We start from the raw sequence: 13,269 nt of genomic DNA on the forward strand, positions 1-13,269 counted from the left end.
CAATTACCTAATCCATACAAAAAAATATTTTCTTATGCAGCGATAAAACAGACTCTTCAAATGCCAAGACGTTCTCCTGACCACAGCACTGTGCCCGTATAAATTTTATCATTTATGAATGAAAGTTACTAATATAACAACAGTAACAAAAAATAAGTTCCCTCAGAAAGTGTTAGGTAATAAGGGTGTTATAAACATGAACAAAAGCCAATCAACCAATGTAAACAAAGGTGACACCTTAACATAAAGGAATTTTGTTTTAGGTAGGAAAAAAAAATCAACTCCAAATATATATTACTATAAAAGTAACACAAATAAGAACTATTAATTATAGTATTGTTGGATGACAGAACCATTAAAACTAAATAATGACAGATCTATTTTAAATTAATACATTCCACAGCAACATTACTAAAATTATCATTTCAAGGTCATGAAAAATCAAGATTAGTTTATGACGATTACAGCATAAAAACAAAGTGAACTTGATTTACAACTGTATGTACGAATTCCAAAGATGCTAACAGGATTTAAACCTTTCAGTTTTCAGTTCTATGTTCAGATTATTCTCATCACATACCTCTGTTCTCGATAGTTTCTTTTTATGGACAAGAAGAGAGAGAGAGAGAGAGAGAGAGAGAGAGAGAATTAGTTACCTACAAAAGTACATTAAGAGAGACCAGTAAACATAAGAGCTCTAGCATTCGTTGAAAGGTCTCCACTAGAATTTCTAATTGCAGAATTAAAATGGGGAATAAAAACACAGTCTCCCTCTCTCACACACACACACACACACACACACACACACACAAATTTCACTTCATCTTTCAAGGAAGTGACACCAAAGGGTTAGTGACAATATCTTCAAGTAACCATTGTTTAAAAGCATAAAGCTTCAGTTATTAAAAAGTAATTTTTTCCTCAATGTCAATTGTATATTAAACATTTAGTAATGCCCTAAAGTCAACCCTATTTCAAATAGAGGTTTTCAGACATACCTCTCTCACACACACACACACACACACACACACACACACACAAATTTCACTTCATCTTTCAAGGAAGTGACACCAAAGGGTTAGTGACAATATCTTCAAGTAACCATTGTTTAAAAGCATAAAGCTTCAGTTATTAAAAAGTAATTTTTTCCTCAATGTCAATTGTATATTAAACATTTAGTAATGCCCTAAAGTCAACCCTATTTCAAATAGAGGTTTTCAGACATGTACATTGATTTAAATCAGGAAATTAGTCAAGTTACTTATATATATTAACTATGTTTTCATACAAATAAAAATTACATTCTTTTTGGAATACATACCCCAAACTAAGCTCTTCCTAAGAATTTCAAATAGGAAAACATAACTGAACACAAGAACATTTTGTGTATGATAAATTAGTTATCATAACAGCTAAACAGGTAATTAATTTATCGTACACAAGAATAATAATAGAATTCACAGCTGTTATGGACCTCCCAAGTCATCACTACTTATTCACTGAAGCTTCACTGAAAGCTACATTGGAAACACTTTGTTCAAAGTCTCTGTTTTTTATTTGGCCATCTCCTAAAATAAAATTGCATTAGTTTCAGAATAAACCATTCTGAAACAAAAAATGTGTTCTAGAGAGTGTGGTAGTGAGGTGCCAATGATTTTTAACTTTCAAATCAAAAAAGTCCATTTAAAACTTTCTATCATGACCTAATTAGGTGTTAATATTTTGAAGACGTGTTGGAAGGTCAAGCAACTGAGCAGTAGGCTCCTTCCTCCAAGATCAAGGCTAATGTTTCCATATGGATTTCGTTTGTAGCACTTTCACCTGCCAATCTATTCCATGCACTGTCTATCTCATTTAATAATGAGTTCATGAGAGTAAAAGTGCCAATTTGATACTTAATATTTTTCATTCCTGAAACCATAAGATAGAAGAGAAAAATAAGCCAAAATCTTTCTATTCAACATGTTTTACTTTTTATTGTCTCAATCTGATTACCTGAGTGGTCCACCAGTTCCAAATGAGTATTCCTCATTTCCTATTCCTGCCATTCCCCCAAGGCTTGGAGAAGGGGTAGAAAGTTTAATTGGAAGGATTAATGAAAAAATGAGTTCTCAGGTCCTAAATTCATTTTGGAATTTGAAATAGAATATGTGAAACAGCATATTCATGAATTTAATTCGTGTATTAAAATTTCTACATCCTTATTCTATTTTTACACATATTTGAATAAATTTAGTAACACTAAAACTTTCATCAGTCAGGTTCAAATTATTTATGAAGAGAATACTGTGGTATGAACAAGGTTTGTCTTTTTCCTTAATAATCTGCAAAGTACATACATTCAGAAATGAAAAAAGTGAAACCACTTAAATATCATAAAACTAAGAAATGATATACAGAAAGAAGTACTTTTCATTCTAATCATTAGAACAAACAGACACAGGTAATTTCATTAGCAGTAGGAGTAGATGTTTAGGTTTCATATTTCTGAAAGGGTAATTTTTTCCAAAATTGTAACCATGAAATATCAATTTGCATCAGTAGGTGGCAGAAAATCACAGAACTAACAATTTTGCTTTCCCTCTCACATGACCAAATGAAACCACTGAACTACTTCAAAACAGCAAGGTTGTGACGGCAATTACTACATAAGTCTTGTATCAGGGAAGTCAAGGAAATAGTGTGACTCCAAGATGGGGCTAATTCACCTGAGGTGTGAGAAGAGCTCAAACAATATATATACAGAAAAGCCTTCCTTTCAGACATGTAATTTTATACTCCAAGTGCTATGCTGAAATCAGCCTGTGCAAATGTAAGTATGCAATGTGCCTAACGAACTGCACATTAAAAAGGCATAAAGGTACTGAGTATCTATGAGCTGGTACAGAGCTAGGTACCCATTTAATTAGGGCAAAGCATTACCACTATGCTGTACCCTCCTTCGCTGTGCTATGCCACGTTAACTCCATTACGCTAAACTTGACCCTGCTGTCTGTGCTATTCGTTAATACAACCTTGCACAAATGTCTTTCTGCATTTTAATACTTACAACATACAAAGTTTATCCCGGCAGTCAACTAATTGCCCTCTCCTTTCAGCCAAAGAAACTTTCTGGGTTTTGTTCTCACAACAAGCAAGAGCCACAAACACTTTTAAGGAAGTTTCTGTTAATTCAGTTGGCTGAAAACCATGTCGGGCAATAATAATAATAACAACAACAGCAACCAATGATTATGTAATGCCTAGTTTATTGAAAGGTTTGGGGTAATTTTAAAGTCTAAAAAAGTCTAATTCCCAAGTCTTTTAGTAAGCCAAATTTGATCTATGAATTAAAAAAAAAAAACTATAAAATGGGCTAATACGCAGAAAGTCTAGCAAAATTTGCAGGACTTCTTTCCAAATGGAGAAACACCCCAAGCCTGGGGACCTGATACAACATTTCAGAGATCAGTAGGACTATGATTTTAACTTGAAATATTTTAAAAACTTAAGGTTCGTCACATTTAAGTTTTACTTTATTAAACATAAATAAGCTATTTGAATACTAACGAAATTTTTCACATCATAAGATTGAAGTACTTAAAAAGGGAAATGAACATATTAAGTATACAAATAAGTTTGGAATGTGTGAGGTCATTTACCTAGCTAAATGCCTAGCTAAGGGGATCCAATATTCAAAAGTTATAAAATGTGTAACTTTTTCAAGTTTATCAATAGAACCAAAAAATTGTAAGTTGAACTTTGAAGCTTAAGAATTAGGTTTCTAAAAGTTGTAACTTATAGTTGAATTTCAATTTTAACAAATTACATCTCTGAGGAGTTTTTTCTTCACACAAAAACACCCACATATGTAACAAATAACAATGCCTCCTTCATACTGGCTGTGGAGAGGTTTTGCTCTTTGCAGGATGCATGGCCACAGTGAAAGCACTCAGGAGCAGATCCTGCTGTTGTTCTTGTTGATATGACCTTTGTTATTAAAGCGCTATGCTCTCTAATTCACTATCTTGCCTAGATTTGGGGGAACGGGTTTAAGTCAAGAGAACCTGCATCACTAAAGAGCAAACCAACACGGCCTTTGTATAAGACATGATTTAGATTGATTTTACTTCATGCAATGGTTTTAAGAAATACTCAGTATTTTTAGAATAGAAGGGAGTTATCTCAAAATCTAAAAAATGATAAATTATTATTACCTCTAATCATGCCAAGAATAATCATTGATTGAATATTGAGCCAGACTTATTTTCACTGCAGGTATATTTATCCAATGATACAAAACTTTCTAGATGTTTAATTCGTTTAGATAAATATTTTAAAGTATAGTTTGACAGTAACATACTGAGCCATTTCACTTACTTATAGCCCCATGCAGTTATTCCTAATATGAGGGCCAGCACTAAAATGGTGCCAGCAATTATGCCTATTATAATATTGGTACCAGCAACACCTGGGGGGAAAAAAGAAACAATGAAGATCAGTGTATATAATTGAAATTTTGATATAAAATTCTTTCAGGAACTTTATTCTCCAGATCTGTAATCATCACACTAATAACATTATTTGTTTTAAAAAGTGGGTATTTTTTTCTTTATACAGTTTTAATTTTAGAGAACTTTTTTTTTCAAATTTTATTTATTTATTCAGATATAACTGACACATAACATTATATTACTTTCAGGTGTATGACAATGATCTGATATTCGTATATACCTTGAAATTAAAAGTAGGTATTTTTCAAGGGAAGAAAAATCGACCATAACTTAGCAATCCATATCAATTGTTTTTTTAAAATAAATAGTTATTTCTGTATGTTCCCTGTTAATTCTTGTCCAAGTGCATTTTGCACAGTTTTATTTTCCATGTATTTTTCTGGAAAATATAATAAGGTCATTGAACTAAAAGAAAGAAGAGTAAAGTTAAGGGGAAGAAAGGAGGGGTGATACTACTGTATCACCATATAGCATAGCATCCTCTGGGGAGGAATATTTAGAAATCCATGTTCTTTTTGACCCTGACCTCTTTCTCAGAAATTCTAGAAATGCTGTTGTTCCTATCACTCCATTTTGACAACCAGTGTAAGGTCCTTATTTTGTCTACGTAAATATAAGCTTCTAAAGGGGGAAAACATGCCTACAGATGAACAGAATCAGGGCTCAGGTGGTGTAGATGATAGAAGACTGTAGTTCCCAGTCTTGACAGTAATGGCTGTGGCATCCTAGAGGAGGAAAAACCAAAGGTAAGATAGAGTCTGGTGAGCTGGAGGTTGGTGCTGGTGAGGTGTGAGAGCGAGGCTACACCAGACTAACAGGAGGCCAGGGCAGGGCTGGAGCTCAGGACTGGGCAATGGCACTGTTGTGTCTGGCAGCATCCACTGTCAGGCAGGCTGCGCTGCAATCCTTAAGGGATCACAGCAGTGAGAGCGGCCCAGTGAGTCAAAGGCCTGGACAACAAGTGCAAGTGAGAGCCCAAGAGCAGAAAAGGCCTGGCTCTGATACCAGGAGACCGGTTTTGCTGATAATGACTTACACCCCATGTTAAATTTCAGGGCTCTCACCCAGAGCAGCTCATACATCTCATTGTCTGCTGCACTCCTGAGGAGTCCTTCTGGACATCAAAGGTCAGTAATCATGGGTGACTGGAGCAGATTCCAATTCCCCATGACAGAAATGGCAGCCTCCCTATCTGGGAGCCCTCGGTAGTCACGGGGGATAGCATGGCTCGGGCATCTAGGAGACTGGCCAACTCCACTCTGCCCAGGTCTTCTGGGGGATGGGTGGGTACAGATGCACCCCGGGACATTGAGATTTTCCTACTCTAAGACCTAGCCTATCTGTCTACCCTTCCTTTGCTTCCAGAGATTTAACAGGGATCAATAAACCTGAATGCTATTCCTGATTACTTCTAAGCAATGGTATGACTTTTGACGAGTTACTTAAATCCACGGACGTGAATAGCTTCATCTCTGTATTAACTGCCGGAACCACACTACTATTGCTAAGACTGAGGATGCCAAAACCCTAATCATTCTGTGAGTTTCATTATTAAAGTCACATTGGCTAAGATGTTTAACCTGTATGGATGATTAGAATGAAAATAATCATTTTCTCATTCTTTGGAGGTGAATGGACGTCAGGATTTCAGCATTATTTTATGCAGAAGAATACTCAATAACGAAATGATAAAAATAGTTTAAAAGGGGACATTCATCTCCAAGGTATCTATCTGCATTTAATTTCTACTTCTCCATTTGGGCCACTCTAGCTTTTAGAACTGCACCCACTGTTTGTTACACATGTCGAACCCCTTCCAGGCACCTTGGCCAAGGTTACTACTTCTAGAATTACCTACAGTTCAGGCTACAGAACTGGAGTTGAATATAGATGAGGTTCTTTAAGAAAGAATATTAAAGTCAACAAAATATTTTAAAATCAATTCCAATTTTTCCTCATTTATTCAGTCCCAATATATAAACATATAAAATATATAAAATATAAAATCAGACACTTAAGAATTTTGACTACTTTCTTCATTGAAAAGAAATGGTAGGGTCTGTTGTCAGCACCAAATGAGTACAATACTTGGAAAATCTCCGTCTGATATAGGACAAAATCCAGCTAAATCAGGTGACTAAGTTATATTCAATATTTCATATCATTACAAGTTAATGGAAACAATCAGTTTCATAATATGGGCCCCAAGTGTATATTGTAATTCATTATTATGTGGATTTAACTTATATTTGAGTTATATAAGAATAATCGAAATGAAACTTTCAGAAGGGCAGTTTTCTCCTTCCTTGTGCATAGCGACAACATAATGGGACCAAATTAAGTACCTACCATTGCCAGACAGAGTAATGCCAGCCTTTGCATCATCATTGTAAGGGAAGTAAGTGCTGCAGTCCTCACCTACCCAGTGTCTGTTACACACACACTTCAGCTCATTACTGCAAACCTGAAATCCAAAATCAATCTAGAGTCAATGCCAAGTCTCTGGTGCAGAGGCATGAAAAATAAACATTAATTTCTAATTATTATATGCCTAGAATTTGATGGGCCTCAAAATTTATTGGTACTTTCTTCCTACTACTACTTTATATCTTACTCAAGTACTTAAAAAAATATTTTCTAGAGATCAACAGTTGACCCAGAGGGAACAGTGAATTTTAACAGAGGAATGAATTTATACGTCTAAAACAAAAATCAATGAAATGATTGGTTTGAATTTCAATAACTCAAATTTTATGAGGGAGATTTTAAAAACTAAGCAGAATTATAATCATTTGCCAATTATCCAATACAAAGGTTTCTTTCTTCTTCTTCTTCTTCTTTTAAAATAAATTTATTTATTTTTGGCTGCGTTGGGTCTTTCTTTGTTGCTGCACGCGGGCTTCTCTCTAGTTGCGGCGAGCGGGGGCTGCTCCTTGTTGCAGTGTGCAGGCGTCTCACTGAGGTGGCTTCTCTTGTTGCGGAGCACAGGCTCTAGGAGCATGGGCTTCAGTAGTTGCGGCGTGTGGGCTCAGCAGTTGTGGTGCATGGGCCTAGTTGCTCCACGGCATGTGGGATTTTCCCAGACCAGGGTTTGAACCTGTGTCCCCTGCACCAGCAGGCGTATTCTTAACCACTGCGCCACCAGGGAAGTCCCTAAAGTTTTCTTTCTTCTAAAGAAAGGATCTTTAAACCAAAATTTTATTCATCTTTTAGGAAGCAGATGAGATAAAGAGAAATCTGACAAAGAGGAGGGGAGGCCTGAGGCTTTGCAGTGGTCTGAGAAGAAAGCTTCACAAAACCGTAACCTGGGCACCTCAGCCCAAGCTCTAGAGATTAGCTACCTCAGGGTCATGGAAACTGAGAATTCCCTCAAACAGAACCTAGGAAAAAAATTCACATAAAATGGCACCAAATTTTTAAAAATTATCAGACAATAATGTCTTCATTTATACATCCAGGAAACAGAATCTATACCTAAGGTCCTATGATTCAAAGCAACTTTGAAAGGAGTGAGAAGTAGGAGAGAATTCAGTTAGGGTTAAGATCAGAGAAGCGCTTCAGGAGACAGATTTTGACTGGATAGGTTTGTCTTTTGTCTGCTTGAATTTGCCAGAAGACAACATACATGCAGATCTAAATGTAACTATAAAATATGATTAACAAAGTGCAGATTTCAAATTAATTCAGATTAGCAAATTTCTGCAGATTAACAAACATGCAGGAAGAAAAAAAAAGGCCTGGATTTGAGACCCCACTTCACCACTATCTTTTCAACAGACCATAACGAGGCCAACTGGTTTCTCCAAGTATGTTTCCATATCATACAACAGCACCAGTGACATAGTGACAAGAACAGTGACACCCATGTACGATGATCATAATAAAACCAGTCATAGCTAATGTTATTGGACACTCACTATGTCACAAGGATCGTTTTAAGTATTACATATAAGTTACAGGTGTTAATTCATTGATTCTTCACAACAATCCTGTAAACTAGGCAATATTATTATTCCCATTTTACAGAGGAAGAAAGTGAGTCACAGAGAGGCTAAGTAGTTTGCCCAATCTCACCCAGTTAGTAAGGAGTAGAGCTGGGATTTAAACTCAGACTGATTCCAAGCCCATACTCTTAACCTACATGATGTATACTATATAGAGAATATCTACTGTATTTCTCATTTTAATTTCTGTCACATATACAGAGTTATATTAAAAATACACAGACTATAACCTTTATAATAATTATGCATAATTATTAAAAATTATTGGATGCTATTTGCCACCTGATTTACTTGTGTCTATCACTCATTTACTCATTCCTTAAACAAATAGTTAATTGACACAACTGTGCTTCACACTCAGGACTTCTAGATGAATAAGATACAGTTATTCATTAGCATAATGATCAAGAAAGAATTCCATTATTCTTTCCTCCCATCCCCCCAAAAAGCATCTCTCCCTAGCATCCTCTTCATTATTAAGGAAAGAAGACTTAGCAGATCTCTTTATAGGAGCAGAACAACTTACTATATGTCTTCTCTATTCTCCTGTGCCATCAGAATCCCTATCCTTTGGCAAAAAGTAACAATTACTAATACCTCCCTAAGGAAATTCTTGGCATATCCCTTAGGGATATACATGGAATGACCAGGACTGAAGGCTTACAATTCCAGGACAGGGGTCCTTTACCTCAACTGCATAGTATAACCAGTTTAAGCAAAGAATCCAGAAGGAGAATAAAAAGAAAATCATAGCACATGCCAAAAGAAAAAGAACAGGAAGTTTTCATTAGTGTACGAATTCCTAACTGAAAATGTCAAAACTGGAATCACTAATAGAGCATGTTTATTTAACCTATAAACTTACTTATATAGGACCTACATTATCAGATATATGACTTAACGTATAGAATTTGGTCTTTTAAATACCACCATTCTTTCCATTTATTTCTGAGAAACATTTCCTTAATTATTTTGCTTCTATTTCTAGAAGTTATTCTCAGCTGGTACCTACTGTTGTGGCCAAGGCGGTTACTTATGGTCTGTTCTAACCAGTCAGTGCCTGGATCATACCAGTTGTTAAATATTGTGGCCATTGCCCCTGCTTTGCACTCCCTTTTTTATCCCATTATAGTTTGTTAAAATTTGTCTCCTAAGTCACTTGTAGAAAACTAGCATTATATTAAAGATCAATTTAACCTAATAGGAGAGGAAGATGAAAGAATTTGGTTAGGAACATTAAAGTTTTTCTTATTCCCAGGCTTTCACAGATTACACGGCAGACATATTCAAAGGACTATGACCACATGACGGTTCACATACCAGCTAGAGAAACATGGACAAGCATGTTTTAGATTATTACAGAAATAAGCAGTTTAGGGTCTTGTCTGTTTCTGTGATATAAAAGGACTGAATAGTTCCCCATGGTGAGGTACTGAATACTTACTCCATTTCCTGAACAAACAGTGCCTTCTTTAGTGCTTAAACAAGTACTAAAGTTGAAGGAAGCCACAGGAAGACACCTGTGTTCTAAGCACATCATTTGGGGACCACAAGGTGTCCCATCTTCCACATAGCCAAGGTCTACATCTTCGTCAAGCTTAACATGCCCACCACTAAAAATAAATGGAGAGCAAAAAGAAAATGGGATTCCGTGAATTCACATTCATCTTGAGAACATGCTTAAAAACTTAAAAGTAGGCAATATCACTTTCTCTACTTTTTCTTTATTATCTAACAAAAAACAGTAGCATAAACATTTTCAACCTTTAAATGGAGACAGCCATTGAACCTTTTGATCTAATTCCTTTCAGAGATATTGATATATTTTAAGATTTAAACATAATTATTATAACAAGGGCCTGAATTGAAATGGCTTTATCATTTTGCCTTGGCTACCACGTACAAGTCAAGTAAGCCATTATTACTAGCATTTGACTTGATAAATAAGTAGGTTTCAAGATGTCAAATATATTTCAAACAAGGATGAGAATTTTTGGTTTGGGTTTACATTTCCCAAAAAAGATTGTTCTATTAACAAATTACAGCTGACCTTTGAACGATGTGGGGTTTCGGAGTGCCACCCCTCCCCGCAGTCGGAAATCCAAGTTCCACGTCCACAGATTCAACCAATGGGGAGTTGTGTAGTGCTGTAGCACATATTTGTTGAAAAAAATCCACGTAAAAGTGGACCCTCATAGTTCAAACCAGTGTTGTTCAAGGATCAACTGTATATTTGAGAAGACTATACTACTGCAACAGCTACTTAAAATAGCAAGCCCACATATTATGCAGGAATAAAAAATAAACAGGATAAAAATAAATAAATTAAATAAGCAGGATGGGAACTGAAAATGTATATTCATAATCAATTTATGCATATGGTACCATGTCAGTGCTACTATAAAAATCTCCATTCTTTTATTTTTAGCAAAATTACGCATGCACATAGAGACAAACTGGTTTTTAAAATGCAATAAAGCGATCCACTGCCCCCTACTGCTCCGTATATCCCTCCCTGAAGGAAACCAGTTTCTACTCTTAATTCACTCATTTGTTTTTTATGTACATATCTTTAAATAATGAGTTTGTATCACTATTTTTAATTTTTCCATTTTAAGTATTATCAGTTGACTTCCCTCTATGGAATTTGAGAATTCATCTCTCCCCTACATTCCATCACATATTTTGTTGATCGATAGTTAAATCAATAACAAATTGTGCATTATTATGATTATGTAAATATTATTTAGTTGAGTGATACAGTACGCCATAATTAAACCCCTTTCTTTTCCTTGTACACCTTTTTGTTTTCCCTCAGATTAGCAAGTCTCTTATTTGTTTGTTGAAGTATCACTACCTCAAAATTAGTCCAATTCTGCTGCCAAAATCTCCACTTAAGATGTGTCTGAACATCAGTTCACCTTCCTGAAATAATCTCTCCTGGAGTTTCCACCTGAAGTTTCCTCTGCTCCTATCTGATTTGGTTGGCTCCGCTCCTGTAAATGGTTCAGAGCTGGACATCTTGGATTTCCCCTCACGATTCATTGGAGGATTGCCATATCTCATTCCATGGTGAGTATCTCGTTTCCTAAATTCCCTGTGTTTCTTTCTTAGTTTACTTCTTCATTTTGGTGCAGCACAATTTCTAATAGCTTCCTGAGAAAGGACATAGGGGAGTAAACTCGGGGGAAACTTGCGTATTTAAATGTGACTTTATTTTCTACCCTCACACTTGATTCATATTTTGCCTGGGTACAGAATTCTAGTTTGGAAATCATTTTCTCCATTGTCTTCTGGATCCCAGGGCTCTTATTGATAATGTTCCATGGTGAGTATCTTGTTTCCTAAATTCCCTGTGTTTCTTTCTTAGTTTTTACTTCTTCATTTTGGTGCAGCACAATTTCTAATAGCTTCCTGAGAAAGGACATAGGGGAGTAAACTCGGGGGAAACTTGCGTATTTAAATGTGACTTTATTTTCTACCCTCACACTTGATTCATATTTTGCCTGGGTACAGAATTCTAGTTTGGAAATCATTTTCTCCATTGTCTTCTGGATCCCAGGGCTCTTATTGATAGACCCTAAACCATTCTAATGCCCGATCCTTTCTTTCTTTCCTCTCTGGAAACAGTTGGGATCTTTTTCTTTGTCCTAAGGTTCTGAAATTTCCTAACGATAAGTTTTGATGTGTCTCTAATTTCGCTCATTGCACCTTGCACTTGGTGAGCCTGGCAATATGGAAATTCAAGTCCAGCAGTTCTAGATAATTCTCTTGGAGGTACTCATTGCTAATTTCCTCCCTGCTGTTTTCTCTTTTCTTTATTATTTCCATTCCAAAATGGGGAGCTTTGCTCTATGTTCCCCTTCTTTCCCTCTTTGCCCTATTTTCTGGGAGATAATTTCAACTATTGAGTTTAATTTCTGCCATCGTGTTTTTAATTTCCAACAGCCTTTCTTTTCTTTTCTTAATGTTCCTCATTTTAAAAAATAGCACTCTATTCTTGTTTCATGATAGAAATGTCTTATCTCTGATAAATGTTGATAGCTGGTGGCTGTATTTTCTGTTGTTGGTTTCTCTCCCTCTCTCTCTCTCTTTTCATGTTAGAGTCTTTCTTCACAAATCTGATAATCTGCTCATATTTGAGTTGGGGAACCAGACAGATGATGAGAAATTCTAGGACTTTCTGACTGAATACCAATGAGGCTGGAGCACTTCTATACAAATCTGATATTGATATTTCCTGCTGTCCTTCAGTTTGGAAACCTTCTGTTTTATTTTTTGCAGACTGTAACGCTCAAATCTTTTATGGGAGGGTGAGCAATCCCCAATTTAGCTGAGTCAGGGAAGCAATCTGTGGATCTAGCAGCTTCTCTAACAGACTTCACCTGTCTTCTTTATTTTAGATCCTTTCCCAATCTCCAACTCATTTACTCCCTCTTCCAGAAGTAGATGACACTGCCCATTTTTGAGCTTTTTGGGACTGACAGTATGTATTGGGTTATTTCTTGGTTTTCCCCATTACTGACTTAGGACTTCAGCTTTCTTAGTTTTTGTTTGCTGTTGTTGTTTATCTATTTTATTTTTAATTTTTATTGGTGTACAGTTGATTTACAATGTTGTGTTAGTGTACAGCAAAGTGAATCAGTTATATATATGTCCACTCTTTTTTAGATTCTTTTCCCATATGGGCCATTACAGAATATTGAGTAGAGTTCTCTGTGCTATATAGTAGGTTCTTATTAGTTTTCTTTTTTTTTTTTTTTTTTTTTTTT

General features: G+C 35.7%; 1 protein-coding gene across 3 annotated transcripts in view; it reads right to left on the minus strand.

Annotated features, from left to right (window-relative positions):
• Positions 1-13,269, minus strand: part of ADAM22 (ADAM metallopeptidase domain 22) — a 232,614-nt gene that overhangs the window by 26,775 nt on the left and 192,570 nt on the right. For all 3 annotated transcript variants that reach the window (XM_024755073.1, XM_024755072.1, XM_024755071.1), the window contains 4 exons: positions 9,942-10,110; positions 6,843-6,957; positions 4,360-4,450; positions 581-598 (listed from right to left, as the gene is read on the minus strand). In XM_024755073.1, coding sequence (XP_024610841.1) covers positions 581-598; positions 4,360-4,450; positions 6,843-6,957; positions 9,942-10,110 — 393 coding nt within the window. The remainder of the gene's footprint in view (positions 1-580; positions 599-4,359; positions 4,451-6,842; positions 6,958-9,941; positions 10,111-13,269) is intronic.

This window comes from Neophocaena asiaeorientalis, unplaced genomic scaffold (genome assembly GCF_003031525.2).
Source record: "Neophocaena asiaeorientalis asiaeorientalis breed wild unplaced genomic scaffold, Neophocaena_asiaeorientalis_V1.1 scaffold36, whole genome shotgun sequence".
Lineage (NCBI taxonomy): Eukaryota > Metazoa > Chordata > Mammalia > Artiodactyla > Phocoenidae > Neophocaena > Neophocaena asiaeorientalis.